The 18,752-nt window shown below is 35.1% G+C and overlaps 1 protein-coding gene across 1 annotated transcript in view; it reads left to right on the forward strand.

Moving 5' to 3' along the window:
* Positions 1-17,118, forward strand: part of LOC148837497 (aldehyde dehydrogenase 1A1-like) — a 31,058-nt gene extending 13,940 nt beyond the window's left edge. The window contains exons 4-14 of the mRNA XM_088910164.1: positions 1,159-1,299; positions 1,595-1,724; positions 1,870-1,931; positions 3,136-3,264; positions 3,444-3,557; positions 4,038-4,140; positions 4,816-5,000; positions 7,793-7,957; positions 8,267-8,424; positions 10,489-10,563; positions 15,484-17,118. Coding sequence (XP_088766290.1) covers positions 1,159-1,299; positions 1,595-1,724; positions 1,870-1,931; positions 3,136-3,264; positions 3,444-3,557; positions 4,038-4,140; positions 4,816-5,000; positions 7,793-7,957; positions 8,267-8,424; positions 10,489-10,563; positions 15,484-15,556 — 1,335 coding nt within the window. The 3' untranslated portion in view covers positions 15,557-17,118. The remainder of the gene's footprint in view (positions 1-1,158; positions 1,300-1,594; positions 1,725-1,869; positions 1,932-3,135; positions 3,265-3,443; positions 3,558-4,037; positions 4,141-4,815; positions 5,001-7,792; positions 7,958-8,266; positions 8,425-10,488; positions 10,564-15,483) is intronic.
* Positions 17,119-18,752: the final 1,634 nt, after the last annotated feature.

Genomic DNA, 18,752 nt, shown 5'->3' on the forward strand with positions numbered 1-18,752 from the left:
ACGGCATCAAAAATTGAATTCAATGCATTTGGAACTACTCTTATCTTGTTTCTTTTTAGTTTTTTTTTTGATGCTGTAAAAAATAACTTTTTTTCCTTTTAGGATCTTCAGCCTGATGCCTTGCACTTTGACAGTTTGAAAGTCTGCCTAAATTGTGCCATTGAGCTAATTTACTTCAACACCAATACACCGATATACAGATATATTAATATTAATATGAAACATTTAGAAACACTTATTTAAAACAGGAAAAGAACACATTGAGTTTCAGCTTCTTTTCTTGGCAATGTGTTTAAAAAACAGTACACCATCGGTTTAACAGACTAATAGTGGGGAAATCATCTTTATACTTTTATCATATCACGTTTTATAAAGCACACAAACCATTTATTTCATTTATCATAAATATACTGTATAATATTAGCGAAAGGATACGAAACACAAACATATACCTGCATGTAATTATCCTAACCCTATTTGGCATTATTGATATTCTTGAATTTTAATCCTACTGTATGTAATATTTATTTTTACCCTGTTTTATTATTTATGCATTTTACAGAGTTATATTGTTACACAGACAACACCCATCATAACCCTTTACCTATTGGCCTTCACTATACGGCATCTTTGTTTTTTAGACTTATTTAAAGGTATTTTGTAGAAAAAAATGTTTAATAGTGTTTTAATTTTTTATTGTTTTATTTTTGCACTTTACTGTGTCCATGAACGCAGTGGAAGTCCGGTATTTCTGATTTTACACATTCCCTTGTAGCAGATTTTGTCTGTTAAATCCGAAATCAGTTAAAGCAAAGTTTGTAAAACAGGGGGCTTGCTGTATGTATATTTGTGTATGTAACTATACTTAAGGAAATATGTGTGGTTGTTTCTAAAAACGACATGGAAAGAATAAAATTGTTAAACAAATCTGTGTTTTAAAAACTGCCTTTTCACACTCAAAACTAATTTAAATGGGATACTCTCTTTAGCGCATTAACATGGAAATATCTCACCTAATAAAGCATAATATTAATGTCTTCATTTGAGTGCAGTTACTAATAATTTGGGTATACCTGAAAGATGGATTGGTGCAGCTTATTTCATTTGCTGTATGTCCCACTGGCTCGTTTAAACTGGTGGATCCTGCTTTGTTCCCAGGAAGACATTGACAAAGCTGTGAAAGCTGCTAAAGAGGCATTTCAGCTGGGGTCGCCATGGCGCCGAATGGATGCTTCAGAAAGAGGGCGGCTGTTGAACAAGCTGGCTGATTTAGTTGAACGAGACCGTCAGATATTGGCTGTAAGAAACACTGTACTGGAGCCCATTTAAACAACTGCTCACAATAGCTTTTTAATTTTAAATTGTATCCCGTTTAATTGGATAAATTCACTTCACTGTCTTGAATTTGTAAAAACCATAACATAAATGCATTGGTGAGTTAAAAACACTTTTTTAACACAATTGTCAGTGGAAGGTTAAACTATAAAACTTGCCTATTTGTAGAGGGATCTTGATTTCTTCCTGGAGTCGACACATGAAAAACGGATTCTTAATTATTTTTGTTTGGAATTATTGAGATTCTTGTTGTTAATAGACTTTGGAGGCCATTGACTCTGGAAAAGTTTTCCTGGTTGCTTACTTTGTGGATTTGACTGCTGCTATTAAAACATTGCGCTACTACGGGGGATGGGCTGACAAAATCCATGGCCAAACTATTCCAGTAGGTGAGTACTGTCTGTGTGCACATTTAAAGAATTAGTTTTATAAAGTAAAGGTTAAAGAATTCCAAAGTTAAAGATAGTATATCAGAAAATTGTTTTTTCCCCATCTGAAGTTTCTGTAGTCCTGAATTAATGCTCTTTTTTGTAGATGGAGATTATTTTACTTTTACTAGACATGAACCAATCGGAGTATGTGGTCAGATCATACCAGTAAGTAATAATATTTTGTTAACGTTTTTTATTACATATTTAATGCTCAATGACAAATGAAGGAAATTCAAAGTCATTAGAATTACCTGAATTAGTGTAGTGTATGAGTGTAGAAAATATTCATAAAACTATATACTGTATTATACAGAATGTATTCTAATATTGCCATCCATACAAAATACGTTATTTTAGCAGACAGCCATTGCCTAGTAGGCTTCAGGTTCAGGTTAAGGCTCTGAATTCAAAACATGGAGTTTTTAACAGCCGTTCAGGAGGAAGATGATTTTAATCTTGTCCACTCTCCTAGCTATATACTGTATACTGTACATATCTCTCCAAAACTTCACTTTGCTCACCTCTCCTGTACCCCTCCCACCACCCTTGTAGCAGCTCCCTAGGTCATTCTTCACAATAGTGAGGTTCCATCACCCTTATTCTTTCAGTCAGGATGCTGTTCTCATGACTGATTTCTGATTTTCAGAACTCACGACTGATTTTGGGGAAAATGTAGTCCTCCTCCAACACACTGGCCAGACTGTAAATGTTGTTGAATTACAAGTATTTCAGACTGGTCATAAATAAAAATTTAATATTCCAGAAAATGGCTAACACTGTTAGTAACAATGGCTAAAAATGGCTCTTTAAAATAGGGAACTCTTTTTTAAGGAAGTGTATCATCTTTTAAATGGACAGAACCTATATATTTTTGTCCTGTAAATTTTTAATTGAAAGTGTCTTGACATACAGGTCTAACTTTTGGTTTGATAACATCAGTACTGAAAGTTGTAATAAGTTGGGTAAAATAATGAGCATAAGTAACAAAAACATTGGGGTAAATCAGATCAACATAAATTCACTCTATAAGCAAAGGTTTCTAAAGAGAGCCATCAGAATTATGGAGAGCATGGCACCTCCACCACCTCCATCTCTCCCATTTGGGAGGCTTAAGTATTAAGAGTAATACTGTAGGTCTAGGAATTCCTTAATGCTCTCTGCTTTTCTCACTTTTGAATAATGTAAAATCATTTAGTCTTTTATATTATTATGGTTTTCATAGGATATGTTACTGATATATTGTCTGTCCTGACCTATTTGTTCGTGATGACCATTATGTTGTGCTGTTGTGCTGGACTCAAATTCCCCCCAGGGGATGATAATAATGAAGTCTGAGGTCTCTTTGAAGTAGGGTGTTCTCTTTTTGCAGTGGAACTTCCCTCTGTTGATGTTTGCATGGAAGATCGCTCCTGCTCTGTGTTGCGGTAATACAATTATCATGAAGCCAGCAGAACAAACTCCACTCTCTGCTCTGCACATGGCAGCATTAATTAAAGAGGTGAAGAGTGTGTTTTTCTTTTTTAATGAAATAAACTAAAACAGTGTGCTTCCCAATATTTGTTTCTGTTGTGTTGCTAAATCCGTAGCTCTAAAACCTATTTTTATATTGTACAATTTGAACAGATGTTAAAAACTGTGTTCCAATGTCTTTTTTGGTTAAAATGTGTTTGAATGCAGGCTGGTTTTCCTCAAGGTGTAGTAAATATTGTGCCGGGGTATGGGCCTACAGCAGGAGCTGCAATAGCCAACCACATGGAAATAGACAAAGTGGCATTTACTGGTTCAACTGAGGTACATAATTCACTTTTCTTTCCCTTTTTTTAACTTTGGCAAAAGGTTCTGTAGTTTGCTGCTCAGTGTGGTTACATAAAATCAACATTCACGTTTGGCAGTACACACAAACCATGTGAATCCACACACAAAAAACTAGTTGTTAGTTGTTGCCTTCTTGTGTGTGATATCGCTTAAATTTGTATTTTCAGTCTTGTGCAGTCATGCAGTTCATTTATATTTATGTACATATGGAAATATTTCTTCACCAGTGAAAAATGTCAATTTGTATATTGGGCACCACCATAAAAAAGGGCAGCGCATTTAACTTTCAAGTCTTATCCCAAAACGTGTACTTAATAGTGGAGCTCAGTTTTGGGGAAAAAAACACTTTGAAACATGACTTTGTAATTCAAAGTTTAAATGTGTAATCATGATGAAAATATTTCATATTGAGCTGTAAATTCTGTTGAGAAAATACTCCTTATATTTATGTTGCAGGTTGGCAAGATCATTAAAACAGCTGCGGGGAACAGTAACTTAAAACGAGTGACACTGGAACTGGGAGGCAAAAATCCTAACATTGTGTTTGCAGATGCTGACTGTAAGTTGTTGGTGTGCTTGTTATTAATTTTGCTTATTGTTAATATCTAGATTTGTTTCTACCAGAACTTTTAAATGTCTGTAAAATACACGCCCTGTACAAAAACACATTCAATTTGGCGGAATTGTGAAAGCAATGATAAGTTGAGTCAGAGTTTAAAAATTACACCAATAGGTCAGATGATTTTGGGTCATATATGTTTTTTTAATCTGTGGGATTTTCAAAAATCTTCTTCTTTGAAACCAGTAAAATTATTTATCTGGCACAATGTTACTTTACACTGATCTTGATCAGGCTCATGTGTTTACTATGTAAGACCTTTGAACTTAGAATGTTCTTATCTTGTTAGAGCTCCTTACAGAGTTCACATAGTTCATGGTTATTATAGAATGCCATAGTACACCAAATGTCTTTCACATGTCATTTGATGTCTTATATTAGTTGAAAACATATTGGTTTCACCCTCAATAATTGCTATATTTACTACGATTAATAGTACTAAGTTAATTTTGTCACTTAGAGAGTGTATCTCATGCACACCATGTAACACATGATCCTGTGTGGAAAGGCTTGCTAGATGCTTGCTTTTTAGGATGCTGGAGTGTGGGATCAAACTAAGAAAGAAAGGTTTTGTTAGAGTTTTTTTAAGACGTGTTTTGTTTTCTGTTAATGCAGTGGACCACGCGGTTGAACAAGCACACCACGGTCTGTTTTTCAATCAGGGCCAGTGCTGCCTAGCTGGATCCAGAGTCTTTGTAGAGGAGTCGATTTATGAAGAATTTGTACTTAAGAGTGTAGAGAGAGCCAAAAACCGTGTTCTGGGAAACCCTTTAGTCCCTGGAGTAGATCAGGGGCCACAGGTAGTGTCTTTCAGCTTTTCTAACCTTCATCGCTCCCAAATGTCTGACATTCGTAGTATTTGTTTTTGAAGTTGTTCATCTACATTGGCAGCAAAAGGCTGTGTGTATTTCTGTGTGAGTTAAGATAGAACATTTCTTAATTTATATGTGAAAAAATGATATAAAACATTCTAATATGTTTTTAATTTATAACTGTGCTAGGGGTGTATCTCTCCTTTACTTTCCATCATTCCAAATATTCATTGCATACTCAGTTCTGTGGGCAGTCTGTGTTAAAAAATAGCGTTTTGTTTCTTAAGCATTAATAACACATTGTGATATCAAAACCATTCTAACATTAGAAAAAATGGGTACTTCCAAATTCCAAAACCAGACAACATTTCTGTGTTTGCTACATAGCTTTCATGCCCAGTAATGGAGTACAAAAAAGACTCAAATTGATTATTATTAGTCCCATACATCCCATCATACCTACATCCTCCCCTTGGCACCATATATAAAGAGGCACCTTTTTAGTTGCACTGAAGCCAGCCAACCAAATCTGATCTTGATACTGTGAAAAACCAAAATGGAAATCATCCTTAAGCAAGACCACCAGGAATGAGTAAAAAAATATTTGTTTCTGGAAAAGTAGACATAGAAAAAGAACTCAGGCTCTATATCTGCTAGGAGAATATAGGCCAAAGTGAATATCATAAATCTACATCTATATCAGCTTCAATAAATAATGTCATGAATTGAAGAATGCATAAAATATACATAGACATTGCCAAACAAAGTGCTGAAGCAGAATAACAAAGACAGTAATGTAGTTCATAGCCTTGCTTGCTAACAACCACCAACCTTTCATTACCAACCCAATCAACATTGGAAGCAGAAAGCCTAAACCCTAAGAGAAAAGGAGGGAATTCCAACTGGGAATCCCTCCTCTTGTCACAACAATGTCAGAACTATAAAATTTATTCCAGTACAACACAAAGTACATATAGCAATGTCCCCACCCTGCTCATAACTTGCAAAAAGATAGCAGGGTTACATTTATACACATGAACTGCTATTTGCCAACAAAGAAAGAGAAATGAAAAATACCAGACTTCCAAACCACTAGAAAAACCTTCTTAATTTCATAAATATTATGAAGGAAATGAGTAGTGAAACAGTATCAGAAAAAAAATTAGAGGTTAGTGTCAGTTTGGATGAAAAATTAAATGTAGATAAAAGGTCAATGATATTGCTATTTTCAGTGAACACTGCTGTAATGTAAAAATACTTCATCTGACACCACCCTAAGCATCTAAAAGTCCCATCACAATTAGCAAATATAACACAAAAAGAAACCTGAGTTTGATATTACCCACATGCACTATTCTAACAAATTATACAGAAAATATTAGTCTCCTAGAAAAAAGAGTGTTGTTATTCCATCATGTCTGATGAGATGAGTCTGACAGATCTAATGAACTCCTCTGTTTAATTTGACCAAAATTAAGTGGACTATATCCTCCAGCATGGAGGTCTTTTGCCATCTTTTGGTACAATAAAAAGATTGTACACCAACCACCTTTTACTCAAAAAACAACAACTCTTGTATCTCATCTGGGCGATTGCTAGTGAAATGGAAATCTAATAAGTAAATTGATTCTTAAAATGTAAAGAGCCTTAGGAAAATGTATAACAAAAATGTAACTCCTGTGCTATATGCAGATTGTAAGAAGACAGTTTGTCAAGACAGGACGTACTGTACTGTCTAGATCTACAATACAATGGAGTTTAAAGTCATTATCTGTCCAAACAGCCAAATTCCCTGGTTTCAGAAGCAATTATCTGTAGTCGAGAAAATAAACACAGGGCTTGTTGTGACTTCCAGAACAGCAGATTCCATAGATTCTATGTGCTCTCTCCATGCCCAGATCCACTGTGCTAAAGCTGTAAGTCATAAATGAATTATTTTTCTTCCAAGAATCCAACAAGAACACCTTACTTGATTTTCTTTGGAAGACTTGATGTTATTACAGTGGAAGTGGTCTTCTAGCTGCTGCAAACTCTCTGGGTTCTATTCCCATTGTTCACCTGATTCCAGCTCCAGAGTTGATGAACAGAAGTCATCTGGGAGTTTAAAGTCACACCTACCTTGGCCATCCATAAACTCACTGCAACCATTTCAGTTTTAGTTGACAGCATAAACAGATTGCCCGTTTTAACTAGTTCATGTGGCACAACTTGTTTAAGTTTCTTCTTATCTGCAGAGGAAGTACGTGAATATTCTATTTTATCAAGAGTTCTCTTCATCTCATATACATTATGAAAAATAAGACAGGAGGACAAATAACAGAATGTGATTGCACACATCCATGAGCAACATGTGGAGTTATCTACAGTTATTTCCATTGGCAGATTAAATACAGACACAAACTGTATACACAATGGATTTGAAAGTTGTTCTACAATATAACTGGTTTTAGCGTGATAAAATGGAAGTATACATTCATTTGTTCCCTAAATAATTTAAAAATTAAAAACTGTAAAACTATCAGTATTAAATATGACAAAAAGTCCAGAATAATTGTAATAATAATAATAATTGTATATATTATATCAGTTTATAGTATGTAGTATACAGTATGTATATGGTATATCAGTTTTCTGGTGTCCAGATATTCTTTCTTCTTGTTTTTTGCAAAGAATAATTTTAGCTGACTGAATATAGTGGAAAGATGGACATAAGAATCACAAGGCCTATTTTAGAAGGAGGAATTGGTAAAAAAAACAAGGCTGAATTTTGTTGTTTTTAGATTGACAAAAAGCAGTTTGAAAAAATCCTGGAACTGATTGAAAGTGGGAAGAAGGAGGGAGCCAATTTAGAATGTGGTGGATCGTTCTGGGGAGAGAAAGGCTTTTTCATTCAGCCAACTGTTTTTTCTGATGTAACTGATGACATGCGCATTGCCAAAGAAGAGGTAAATAAATACACTTTACTATGCATTAACACAAATACAATTTTACAATCAGTTTATATATATGTAACCAGTTAATGATGTAACTTTGAACATTTTAAAAGGAATTGGATTGAAAGTTGTGGTCACCATAGGATTGGATTATGACCTGTATAGTTCCATGTGGGTGTGTATGTCTTTTGTTATCTGCTGTGTGATTCTTCTATTATTAGTAGTTTTCATTAGCATTACATTTGCAAACTTTGCAGTGATTGCAAGTTTAGACTGGGTCCAAGTCCTTGTTCTGATTGTATTCTTCCAATTACTTTTTAGATATTCGGACCAGTCCAACAAATTATGAAGTTTAAAACCATGGATGAAGTTATCAAGAGAGCTAACAACACCCATTATGGTCTGGTAGCTGGCGTCTTTACCCGGGACATGAACAAAGCACTCTATATTGCATCAGCCCTGCAAGCCGGGACTGTTTGGTAGGAAAGTAATTTTATCATACAGCATTTCAGTGTTTTATTGTGCTCTACAACGTTTTTAAAATAGTGTGCACAAAGTCATGGATTAAAAAAATTAATAGAAAAATGCCTAGGTTTTGAGTACTACATTCAAAACATCAGCAGTCATGTTATCAGCCTCAAGTAGTGGTTCTTCATGATCAACACAGTTCGGGATGCCATGGTTAAAACTGGCAGAACTGATCCCCCTATCTGTCAAGGTGTATAATACTAAAGCAACACTATCAAGTATTACAATGTCTCCCTTGCTTCCCATGTGCTGAAAAAGCTTGCATCTCTAAGGCAGGACATTTCATTCTTTATCTCAAGCTGCAATAACAGCTGGACCCGGTTCCTTCAAGAAAGGTTTGGATGTATAGAACATGTATTCAGCTTTTCTAACCACCTAACAGCACCTGTAGACCTGTTTGTCTACAGAACTTAATGTAAGGGTAATTTGTTTTCCCAAAAAAGAAAATACAAAAATACAAAATATTCAAACACATACAATTTTGAAGGCCCCATTCAAATTAAGTGCTAATATTATTGTATTCAGTTAAAATAGTCATTTATTAGACAAAATAGTGATAGCAGCATTCTTCCCCATTCATGTTCATGGAGTACTGTGCTTAGAGAAATATTTTCCTCTTTCCGATTTCATGAAAAGAAAAATTATAACAAACTGAAAATCCTGATTGTTCAACACTTGTCATACAATGTGTTTTTCTTTAGAAGTTTTTTCCTTTTGTTTTTAATTTTCCTGAAATTCGGCACAAGAACAGCTGTTTAAGACCTGAAGCTATAAGATGGTCAACGTCTGCCTGTGCTGCCATAATATTCAAACTCAATAAAGAAAAAAAAACTGATAGAACCCCTAGTGAGGCACCGTGGATAATTGATTTTTAATGTGTTACCAGGGCAAGAGAAAACTTGCTTCAGTGTGCCCACCATCCCGCAGGGATCTTTACAACATAAGCAGCTCCTTTTTCTTAATGCCATGTTTAATACACATCGCAGCCCCCAGACTGCTCTCTTGCCACTTCATAATTGCATATCTCTCAAGTACTCGACAACAAACATGCTGTCACATTCGAACAGCTTGATTCCTGCGTGGCAATTAACCGGTTGGTCCCCAGCATCTGCGTCCTTCTTTGAAGTAAAGTTTTCTTATTTCCATCACTGTGATAAATCAGCTCAAGGCTATTTAGAAAATCTAGTCCGATTGATCTTTAGCAAGTGAACACCATAGAAGTCTACATTTTATGATGGCTCCAAAGACATTGGTTTTTACTCTTAAACTGGTTGAATGAATGAATCCTGTGAGCAATTATGTACATGACAAGAAAGGTGCCGATGTTAAACTATTAGCTGCAATGAAAAAAGCTATGTTAAAGCTATATTTATGTTTGTTTTGTTATTTTTACTTTCTTTATTGATTGAAGAATGTATATATATATATTGTGACATACAATGACTCTATTTAATGACACACCGTATGATAAGTGTGCACTAGTGGTATCTTAATATGCAGTGAAATTCAGGCCTGACAGGTACATCAGTCAATAGGCTATTATATTATGTTGTGTAAAATAATTAAAATATATCACAATTGCTTTGAGAAATTGAGCAAAAAGTGTTGGGCAGTGTGCACTGTAGTAATAGTAAAAAAAATCAACCATGATTGCCAAATCAATGCAAAAAAACACAAAAAGGCATGGAATATGGTATACTTAGATTATGAAAGACTGAAAAAGGAAAGAATTAATTATTTTACAAATACAGTTTTGTGAGAGGTGCAACATCACAGTGGCAAAAGAGATAGCAGAAAAAAGATCTTCAGCACAATGACAAGAGCTGGAGCAAAGTGGGTGAGTTGCGAAGGAGTCATGGGGCACCTATACAGGCATGAACAAACAGCTGATACATATAGGCAGTATGCATATGTTTAAAGTATGCAAGATACATATAGCCTGTATCAGTAAAGATATAGTCAGCTATGCACTGCTTTACAATTATTTACATTATGATTGTATTCTACATTCACAGGGTTAACTGCTACAACGCAATGAGTTCTCAGAGTCCTTTTGGAGGTTTTAAAATGTCTGGGAATGGAAGAGAAATGTGAGTACCATTACTAATGTCGTAAGGTATTCTTATTCTACATCTTTCTTTTCATCCATTGATTGAAAATATATTATTCAGCGTTCCTAGACATTTCACATATTTGTGAATCTGGATTGTCTTGCCAATTGACTTTGTAGTTTGCCTGGGCTGGGTTAATCTTCTGATCATGACGCCTAATAATTTGAGAATTTTTACATTCTTACTGGGACATCTAACAGTAAGCTGACCACCTGGGCAATCACCAATCTTTTAAAAGAGACAATATTGATGTTTTTGGAAGTTCTGTCTCACAATTCACAAGACGTAGACATTAATTCTGTTCATGCACTTGGGCCATCTACAGTAGCTATCCGTTCTATGGAATGTTTATTTTTAGTTATAATTCCTTGGATTTTTAGATTGGATCCCAATCTAAAAGGGGATCCCTTTTAGGATCCCAAAGCAATATTTGTATGGGAGAAGGACCTATTCATCCACACTGACGTTTGATTTCATTCAATTAAACTTCACTTTTCATGTGAATAGTGCACTTCAGGAATGAAGAATACGTGTCCACTCAGGCACAACACATTTATTTAGGTTTCTGTACATCAGTGAATTTACAAAGACTGATAAGTCAAGCTGCTGAACTCCACCACAGTGTGACATTTGCTGTTATACTCACTTTAAACTGACACCCACCTGCTTGGGTGAAAAGCAGCCTTACTCGTGCCACTTACTTGCAGTTAACTAAAACAGTGATCAGTTCACACACACAAAAAGAAAAGAAATGTTCATGGATAGTGAACATGACAATTAAAAAAATGGATTTTAGCAGTGGGAATTACATGAATATACTGAATGCAAAAGAAACTCAGCCCACACCTACCTCTCTCATCAAAAGACTCAAAAGTGAAATCACAAAAATGTAGTAAAAATATAATGTGATACAGACTTCACGGTTCCATTCCAGAGTATTTCATTTCTCTACTGCCCTTTCACCCACCATGAGACTGGGTGGAAAAATCCACCTCCAAATAATGTTTAGAAAGGCCAAGATCAAATGGTATGGGAAAAGGAACAGCTCTTTACCTGTAGTGTGGTCAGCCAGCAAAATCATCTTAGTTGTTCTTAGTCATCAAAATTTGAGTCATCATTTAACAACAGCACCAGATTCTAGCAAGAAATATTTCTGTCTAGAATACACACACAGAAGACCTGTGCAAAAACCACATCTGGACACTCCTAAAACATGTGTATGAAGGTGTCTTTAGAGACCTACAGACAGAGTAACAGGTAATAGGTTTATTCCATGCTGAAAAGAGAAGAAAGAAAACACAAACAAAGAAAACGTTTTGGACATGGAGCCTTCGAAGCCTTTTTCTTCTCTTTTCAGCATGGAATAAACCCATTACTTGTTCCTTTGCAGCCTAGAGTATACTAGTAGGGACAAGTTTTAAGAATTTTGAGGATTTTGATTTTTTGGAAGCTCAATCAATACTGCAATCAAGACTGGCTGAGGAAATTTGTTCAAATGTAATATTCAAATCCCTATTCCAAATAGATTTCAATTAGAGACAGCTAATAAAGTCTTATATGAAGCCTCTAAAACTTTGGGATGGAAACCTGTCTTTAACAAACAGATTATGTATTAGGTTTTTAGACAACCTTAATCCCCAGGGAATTGGACTACTGTTAGACTGCTCACATAAAGAAAGAAGACATAGGTAGCTCATATTAAGTTCACAAGGCCAGGAAGAAATAGAGAGCATTCTAATCGAAAATATCTGCCAAAATGTTTGCCACAGATTCTTGGATTTCTTGAGTTTTTATACTGTAATTAAGCATGTAAAGACAAGACCAAAAACTTGGTCTGAATGGAACACTAGTATGTATTCAATCTTGAAGGCTATATGGAGGGGCTAGACTTTCTTCAAATGGACACCAAGATATAGAAGTCAGGATTATACCCAACTGTCTGTAATTGCAAGACAAAGGAAGTGAAACCAGTTCTCTGCAGACTTGTCATACTCCAGAGTTAGACGTTAGTACACGGTCTCTACCTTTCTGTCGTAAAGTATTCTAAAGTATTTTAAAAGTTTAAGCAGCAACACAAATTAAAGGTAGCCTAGCTTTATCCATTTAAAATGTTAACTACATGAATGCAAATTTGTACAATATCTGTATTGGATAAAGGTGTTAGAAAATACATGATAGATAATGCTGATTTTACATCCCATTAGTGCATTGAAATTATAATATACAGTAGCTACACTTAGTTTTCACAACATTATGCTATTAATATAGATCAGTGTACCAGAGTTCAATAACTTATGTCTCCATGGTTGTAGTTTTGGCCCAGAGTTGTTAGGGATATATTAATTTATTGTCCATTCTGAAAATCAGCTTCATGACAGTGGGAATATTGTGAACAGATAAAGAATTGATAGGGAAAATCTATTAAAAGACGATGCCGTTAACAGAAGCGACAGTAACAGGAAAAATGTCTACATCTAAGAGTACTTTATCAACGTATACTAATATGCAATATTGATTATTTTTAATAGAAACACAGGAATAGATGTGGACTGGAGTGGAAATGTTAAGCTAGTGCCCTCAGAAATAACAAACTAAGACAAACACCTGTTTTCTGTTAGCTCTTTTGGTGTAGGATTAGTGTGTAGAGCTTTAATCATATCAACGAAACCTGATCTCAAACTCATACCATCTTACACTGACCATGAATATCCCCACTCAAGCTGATGAAAAACTTTCTCCTGTGAACAAGTAGTGCAAGGGGTAGCAGTGTGTATAATGTGAAAGAGGCAGCAAACGTTATCAGATGCAAGACAGCTTTTAATAAAGCCTGCCTTGTTATGGTGTACTACTTTGATTATATACAATAGGTCTCCAGATGGTTTGACAGCACTTAAGTTCACAGAAGTTCACTTTCTGAAGTCTATCTGTAATTTCCATTTCAGTCTCTTGAGCAGTCACTAAAAGTGTATGTGCTTTTAAAAGAATTTTATCAAAATGGAGAGAAAATGAGATGTGAAAGCCTATTGCATAAGTTTCAATACATATTGTAATACTTCCCTAGTAAGCTATGGAGCATATTAAGCAACACTGACTTGTTTCCACAAACATGTTTTCCACATCCACAATGGCATACAAAAGACACATAAACTATACATATGATAATATGCCATATCATCACTTCTTTCCTACAGCAGATACTGTATATGGAGCATATCTCTTCTATATTCCCACATTTCACGTACTAAAATATGAGTACAATTTCATCTGGGAAATAATACTCATTTAAAAATATATTAAAATACCATCAAATAAATAAATATTAAATATTAATATTAAATTATAATGCAACAATTAAATTACCTTAGTAATTTAAAAATGGTGCTCAGAAATACTGAAAATATTTTGCTGAACTCTTATTTCACTCTTCAATGAAATTCAAGGGGCTCTATTAGGAATCCATTACAGAGGATCACTACATACGTATTTTGATAGTTATTTTGGATTAGCTAATGTAGGTAAGGGATTAATAAGAATTACATAAGCAATATCCAAAAAATAAAAATTCTTCATAGTCACAAAGACACTTTACAGTCCATGTACCCAAGGACTAGCCCCTTAGAGCCCTATGTAAGGGAGAAGGATGTTCAAGAAAAGAGAGTCTATCAAAATACATTGGAAGAATCAATCTGGAAGATCTGGTCAATCAAGGATTCACTATAATCAACAATTTATTCAATTATAACCCACAACCCCAATCAGAGATGAGCTTGGAAAGATAACTTTTATTGAGACAACAACAAACTAGCAGGATGTGCTGGAATTCCCACTGACGTTTTTACGTACAGTGGAGAGGAACTATACCCCCACACCTTCATCTTACAGTAATCTGGACGGTAATCCTGACTGATCTTAAGGATGCTCTTATCTTGAAGAAAGCGAACAATGCAACTATGGAAATTATAGAGGCGTCTCTGTTGTTTATCACAGACAAGATCTTGCAAAAGTTATCCTGAATTTTCCTCTCATTCTCCTTGCTGTTGAGTTTCTCCCAGAATTCCAGTGTGAGATGACATGATTTTTACAGTTTGGCAATTACAAGAAAAATGTCAACAGCAACATCAACCCCTCTACATAGCAATCATTCTCAGACCTCACTAAGACATTTGACTCTAAATCATGGGTCACAAATTTTACATTGTGTTATGCATTTGTTTTAGAACAAATGTTAGTTATACTGGACGTACTGTATGTTTGTGACATACTTCAAACTTGGTAAGAGAGGTTCCAGGGATCTCTACACAAACAAACTCACAATGGCAGGACATTTCAGAATTCAGGAGCCTTTATTTCGGAATTTCACAGACAGACCCTTCGCAGGCTTTCTAGTCTGCTTCTTCTACAAAACCCTAACCACTGCTAGCACCACGCAATGCCACACTAATTAAATTGCATCTGAAAATGTTAGATTTTTCACCCATCACCAACAATCTAATAAATAAGTGACACCCAATGTATCTATTTACAGTATTTAGAGGCCTTTTGGCAGTCTCTAGTGGCAGGTTAGTTGTTATTACCATCTCTTCTTAGGCCAGGCAGCCACAGTTAAACACTTTGAATCCCATTATAATACAGATTACTTTTTTCTCCACTGATATTTGTGCTTTAGGGTCTATGACTTAATTTTGCTTTCATGCACATGTACTTCCCAACCCAAAAATATAATGCCCATCCCACCATTATTTCATACCAGGAGTTTTTAAAGGTACATTTTGACCACCATGTATATCAAGAGAAGGTACACCAATATATGATTTCAAATTTCAGTTTTTTCAGAGCGAAGGTCTGTACTTGTATTATTTAAAACCATTAACATATTGTGTTATTCGTTTCCTTCTATAGGGGAGAATATGGTCTTCAAGAGTACACTGAGATAAAGACTATTACAATCAAAATTCCACAGAAGAATTCCTAAGGTCACAGTGTAAGAAGACAAAGCATGCCAACATACAGTATTGCACCAATGGCTTCATTGTAGTAGCTTCAACAGTGAATGTGATTCATTATTATTATTTGCAATGCTTTGACTATACAAAGCCTACAGAAAAGAACCAGATGTATTTGGCTTTTGACAGTACAGTTCAAGAGTATCAGTCCAAACTAGGATCAAACAATTATGGCAACCCAATTTATCATCGAGATATATACAGAAATGCATTTCAAAATATAATTTAAATGATGCTTACATTTCGGAAATATTTTAAGAACATTTAAGATATCTAGAACTGATATTGATAGATCTCAGAATTAGACCCTTTTACTCTAAAGAAATAATATAGACACATCTCTCTCTGTCTCAATGCTCAGATGGCTTCCTTTTAAATTATTCATGTTATTTTAATCCATAACAATCTATTTTTAAAATGACTTCCTGCTCATTTGAAATACTGCTAAATTATTCTGAGACAGCTTGAAAAAACTTCCTGTTCACTGGCAAAATAAAGGTAGAAAGATATTTTGAGATAAATAACAGTATTTAATTATTTGTTGGTTAATTTCGTAATAATAATTTTTTCATTTGCCTATGATCAATGTTTGATTCTGATTTTTTTGTCCAACCAGTTACAACATGTCCTGGCAGACCATGTGCTTGTGACTCAAGTGTAGCTTGAGTCAAAATAAAAGGAAGACATTTGGAGATAAATTATATTTTGGACATATTATTCTGAACAAAATTACTGAGAAATCTTGGAAAACCTGCTTTCTAAAGTCTTAAATTTGATTTACAAATATCTTTATAAATATATTTTAGCAATCTCTGAAAAATATTTGAAATGTCTAAATTAATTCAGATATCTCTAAATGATTTTAAGATACCTCTAAATAATAATTTGGCTTGCCATAAATGAAGTTAAATTCCAAAAGGGGAAGTAGTTTTGAATTACTTAATCCACTGGCAAAAGGTAAACATCTAGAGTGAATGACAACCTAAAGACAATAAAAATGTGCATCAATATGTGTGCCATTAGTTGCCCACTCTGAATATAGTATAGAACTGTCTAGCCCTTGAGAAACAGTGGCTGCAACATCACTATGAACAATGGGAATGTGTTAACTGCATGTTTATTTGGAGACTCTGAGTACTAGGGTCACTAGGATGCAACAATACCACTATACAAAGTTTTGTTTGCATTGTTGTTGTTTGTTCTCCCTTTGTGTTATCCCAGTGTACCCTGTGTTTCCCTGAAAATCTGCCCGTCCCTGTGCCTGTAGCTGATGAGTCTTTTTATGTATTGCAAGACAGCTATGGCCAACCTTTTCCTTTGTTCATTGAGTGAGACACTGTGGGCTGTGCCCTGTGCTGGTGATTAAGTGTATGTTGTGGGCTTAGGCAGTGGGTGCTCCTAATGAAGAATATTTTGGTTCCTTCTTGGAGTTTAATGTTCCTAGAATACTGTTGGTTCTCTGCTGTACTGTAATATAATTGCATTATCTCAATGTTTACTGTGTGCAAATAAACAAAATCTTTCACCTGCATTTATCTGTCAAATAATTCATTCATTCTCAAGCAAGTATTTAAATATGACTCGGTGGGCTGCAAATGAGTTTGTCCTGTCTCCAAACAAAGTTGGAAACAAAATGTTTAAATGCAACAAAATGTGTATTTTAATAAATGACACAGAAGGATATCATTATACATAGCGGTAGTCATATCCTGAAAAATGTTTTTCATTTGCAACCTGCAATTTATAGTCATGAAGACTGTCTTGATTGCTTTATAAGCATGGAGACAGGCAGAAATTTAACTTTTTATATTTCTGTAATTCCTCCTGTAATATTACTGTACCTCTGATTCTCAAAACAGGATATAATTATCTAAAGGTGTCTTCAAAACCCTTTGAGGTTCTCTATAGAGATCATTTTACAAGTTTTTAAGATATATTTTGAGACATGACTGTTAAAATTCACATATAGTAAATAGAGACTACTAAGAGTAACCAAAGAGAAACATAACTGAGTTCAGAAGTGCAGTATACAATATAATCTTAGGCAATGTTGAATACACAATATCTAAGAAAAAAAAAACTTAATGATGTTTTCACCAGAATATCGCAAGTGTTCATCAGGATATCACCTTTTAAACATTACATATGAAAAATCCATGTTTGTACATCATCCTGATTTATGCTATGATTCATAACACTATTATTTTGAACATCTTCTTTACACCTTTAGTTCTGAATTATTTATTATGTACCCATGCTGTAATAAATGAAATGTGTTTGAAAAAATATTTGAGAACTAGCCAGCAGCCATATCACCCTGCAACTCACAACTGGCAACCCACTGAAGCTAAGCAGATGTGAGCCTGGTCAGTACCTGGATGGGAGACCTCCTGGGAAATACTTAGGTTGCTGCTGGAAGAGGTGTTAGTGGGGCCAGCAGGGGGCGCTCACCCTGCGGTCCATGTGGGTCCTAATGCCCCAGTATAGTGATGGAGACACTATACTGTAAACAGGTGCTGTCCTTCGGATGAGATGTAAAACTGAGGTCCTGACTCTCTATGGTCATTATAAATCCCAGGGTGCTTCTTGAAAAGAGTATGGGTGTTACCCTGGCATCCTGGCCAAATTTCCCATTGGCCCTTACCAATCATGGCCTCCTAATAATCCCCATCTATGAATTGGCTTCATTACTCTGCTCTCCTCCCCACTGATAGCTGATGTGGGGTGAGCGTTCTGGCTGCCGTCGCATCATCCAGAGTGAGTGGAGTGTCCAGAAAAGTGCTATATAAGTGTAAGCAATTATTATTATTATTACCTGTTACAAATCATTTTATTTCCTACAAGACATGTTTTAAAACTATGAAGCCATATCATAACACATAAGGTAAGGTTGCTGATTGAAAAAGAATGAGCATTTTGTTGTTGTTTAAGTTATTTCCAGGTTTTTTTTCCTGTACAACTCCAAATTCAAACCTTTTACTTGTTAGTCCTTCAAGTTACTGAAAACAACCAGGCACTGAGAAGAATTGAGGTATACAGGGCACAAATATCAAAGCTTCCTTGGTGATAATGGGATCATTTTTCTTTCTAAAAGAAATCGTTTTACATTCCACACAGAGGAAGGAAGGCCCTTACGTTCACTTGCGTGGAGATGCAGGAGAATTT

Source organism: Atractosteus spatula, chromosome 3 (assembly GCF_055471065.1).
Source record: "Atractosteus spatula isolate fAtrSpa1 chromosome 3, fAtrSpa1.hap1, whole genome shotgun sequence".
Taxonomy (NCBI): Eukaryota; Metazoa; Chordata; class Actinopteri; order Semionotiformes; family Lepisosteidae; genus Atractosteus; species Atractosteus spatula.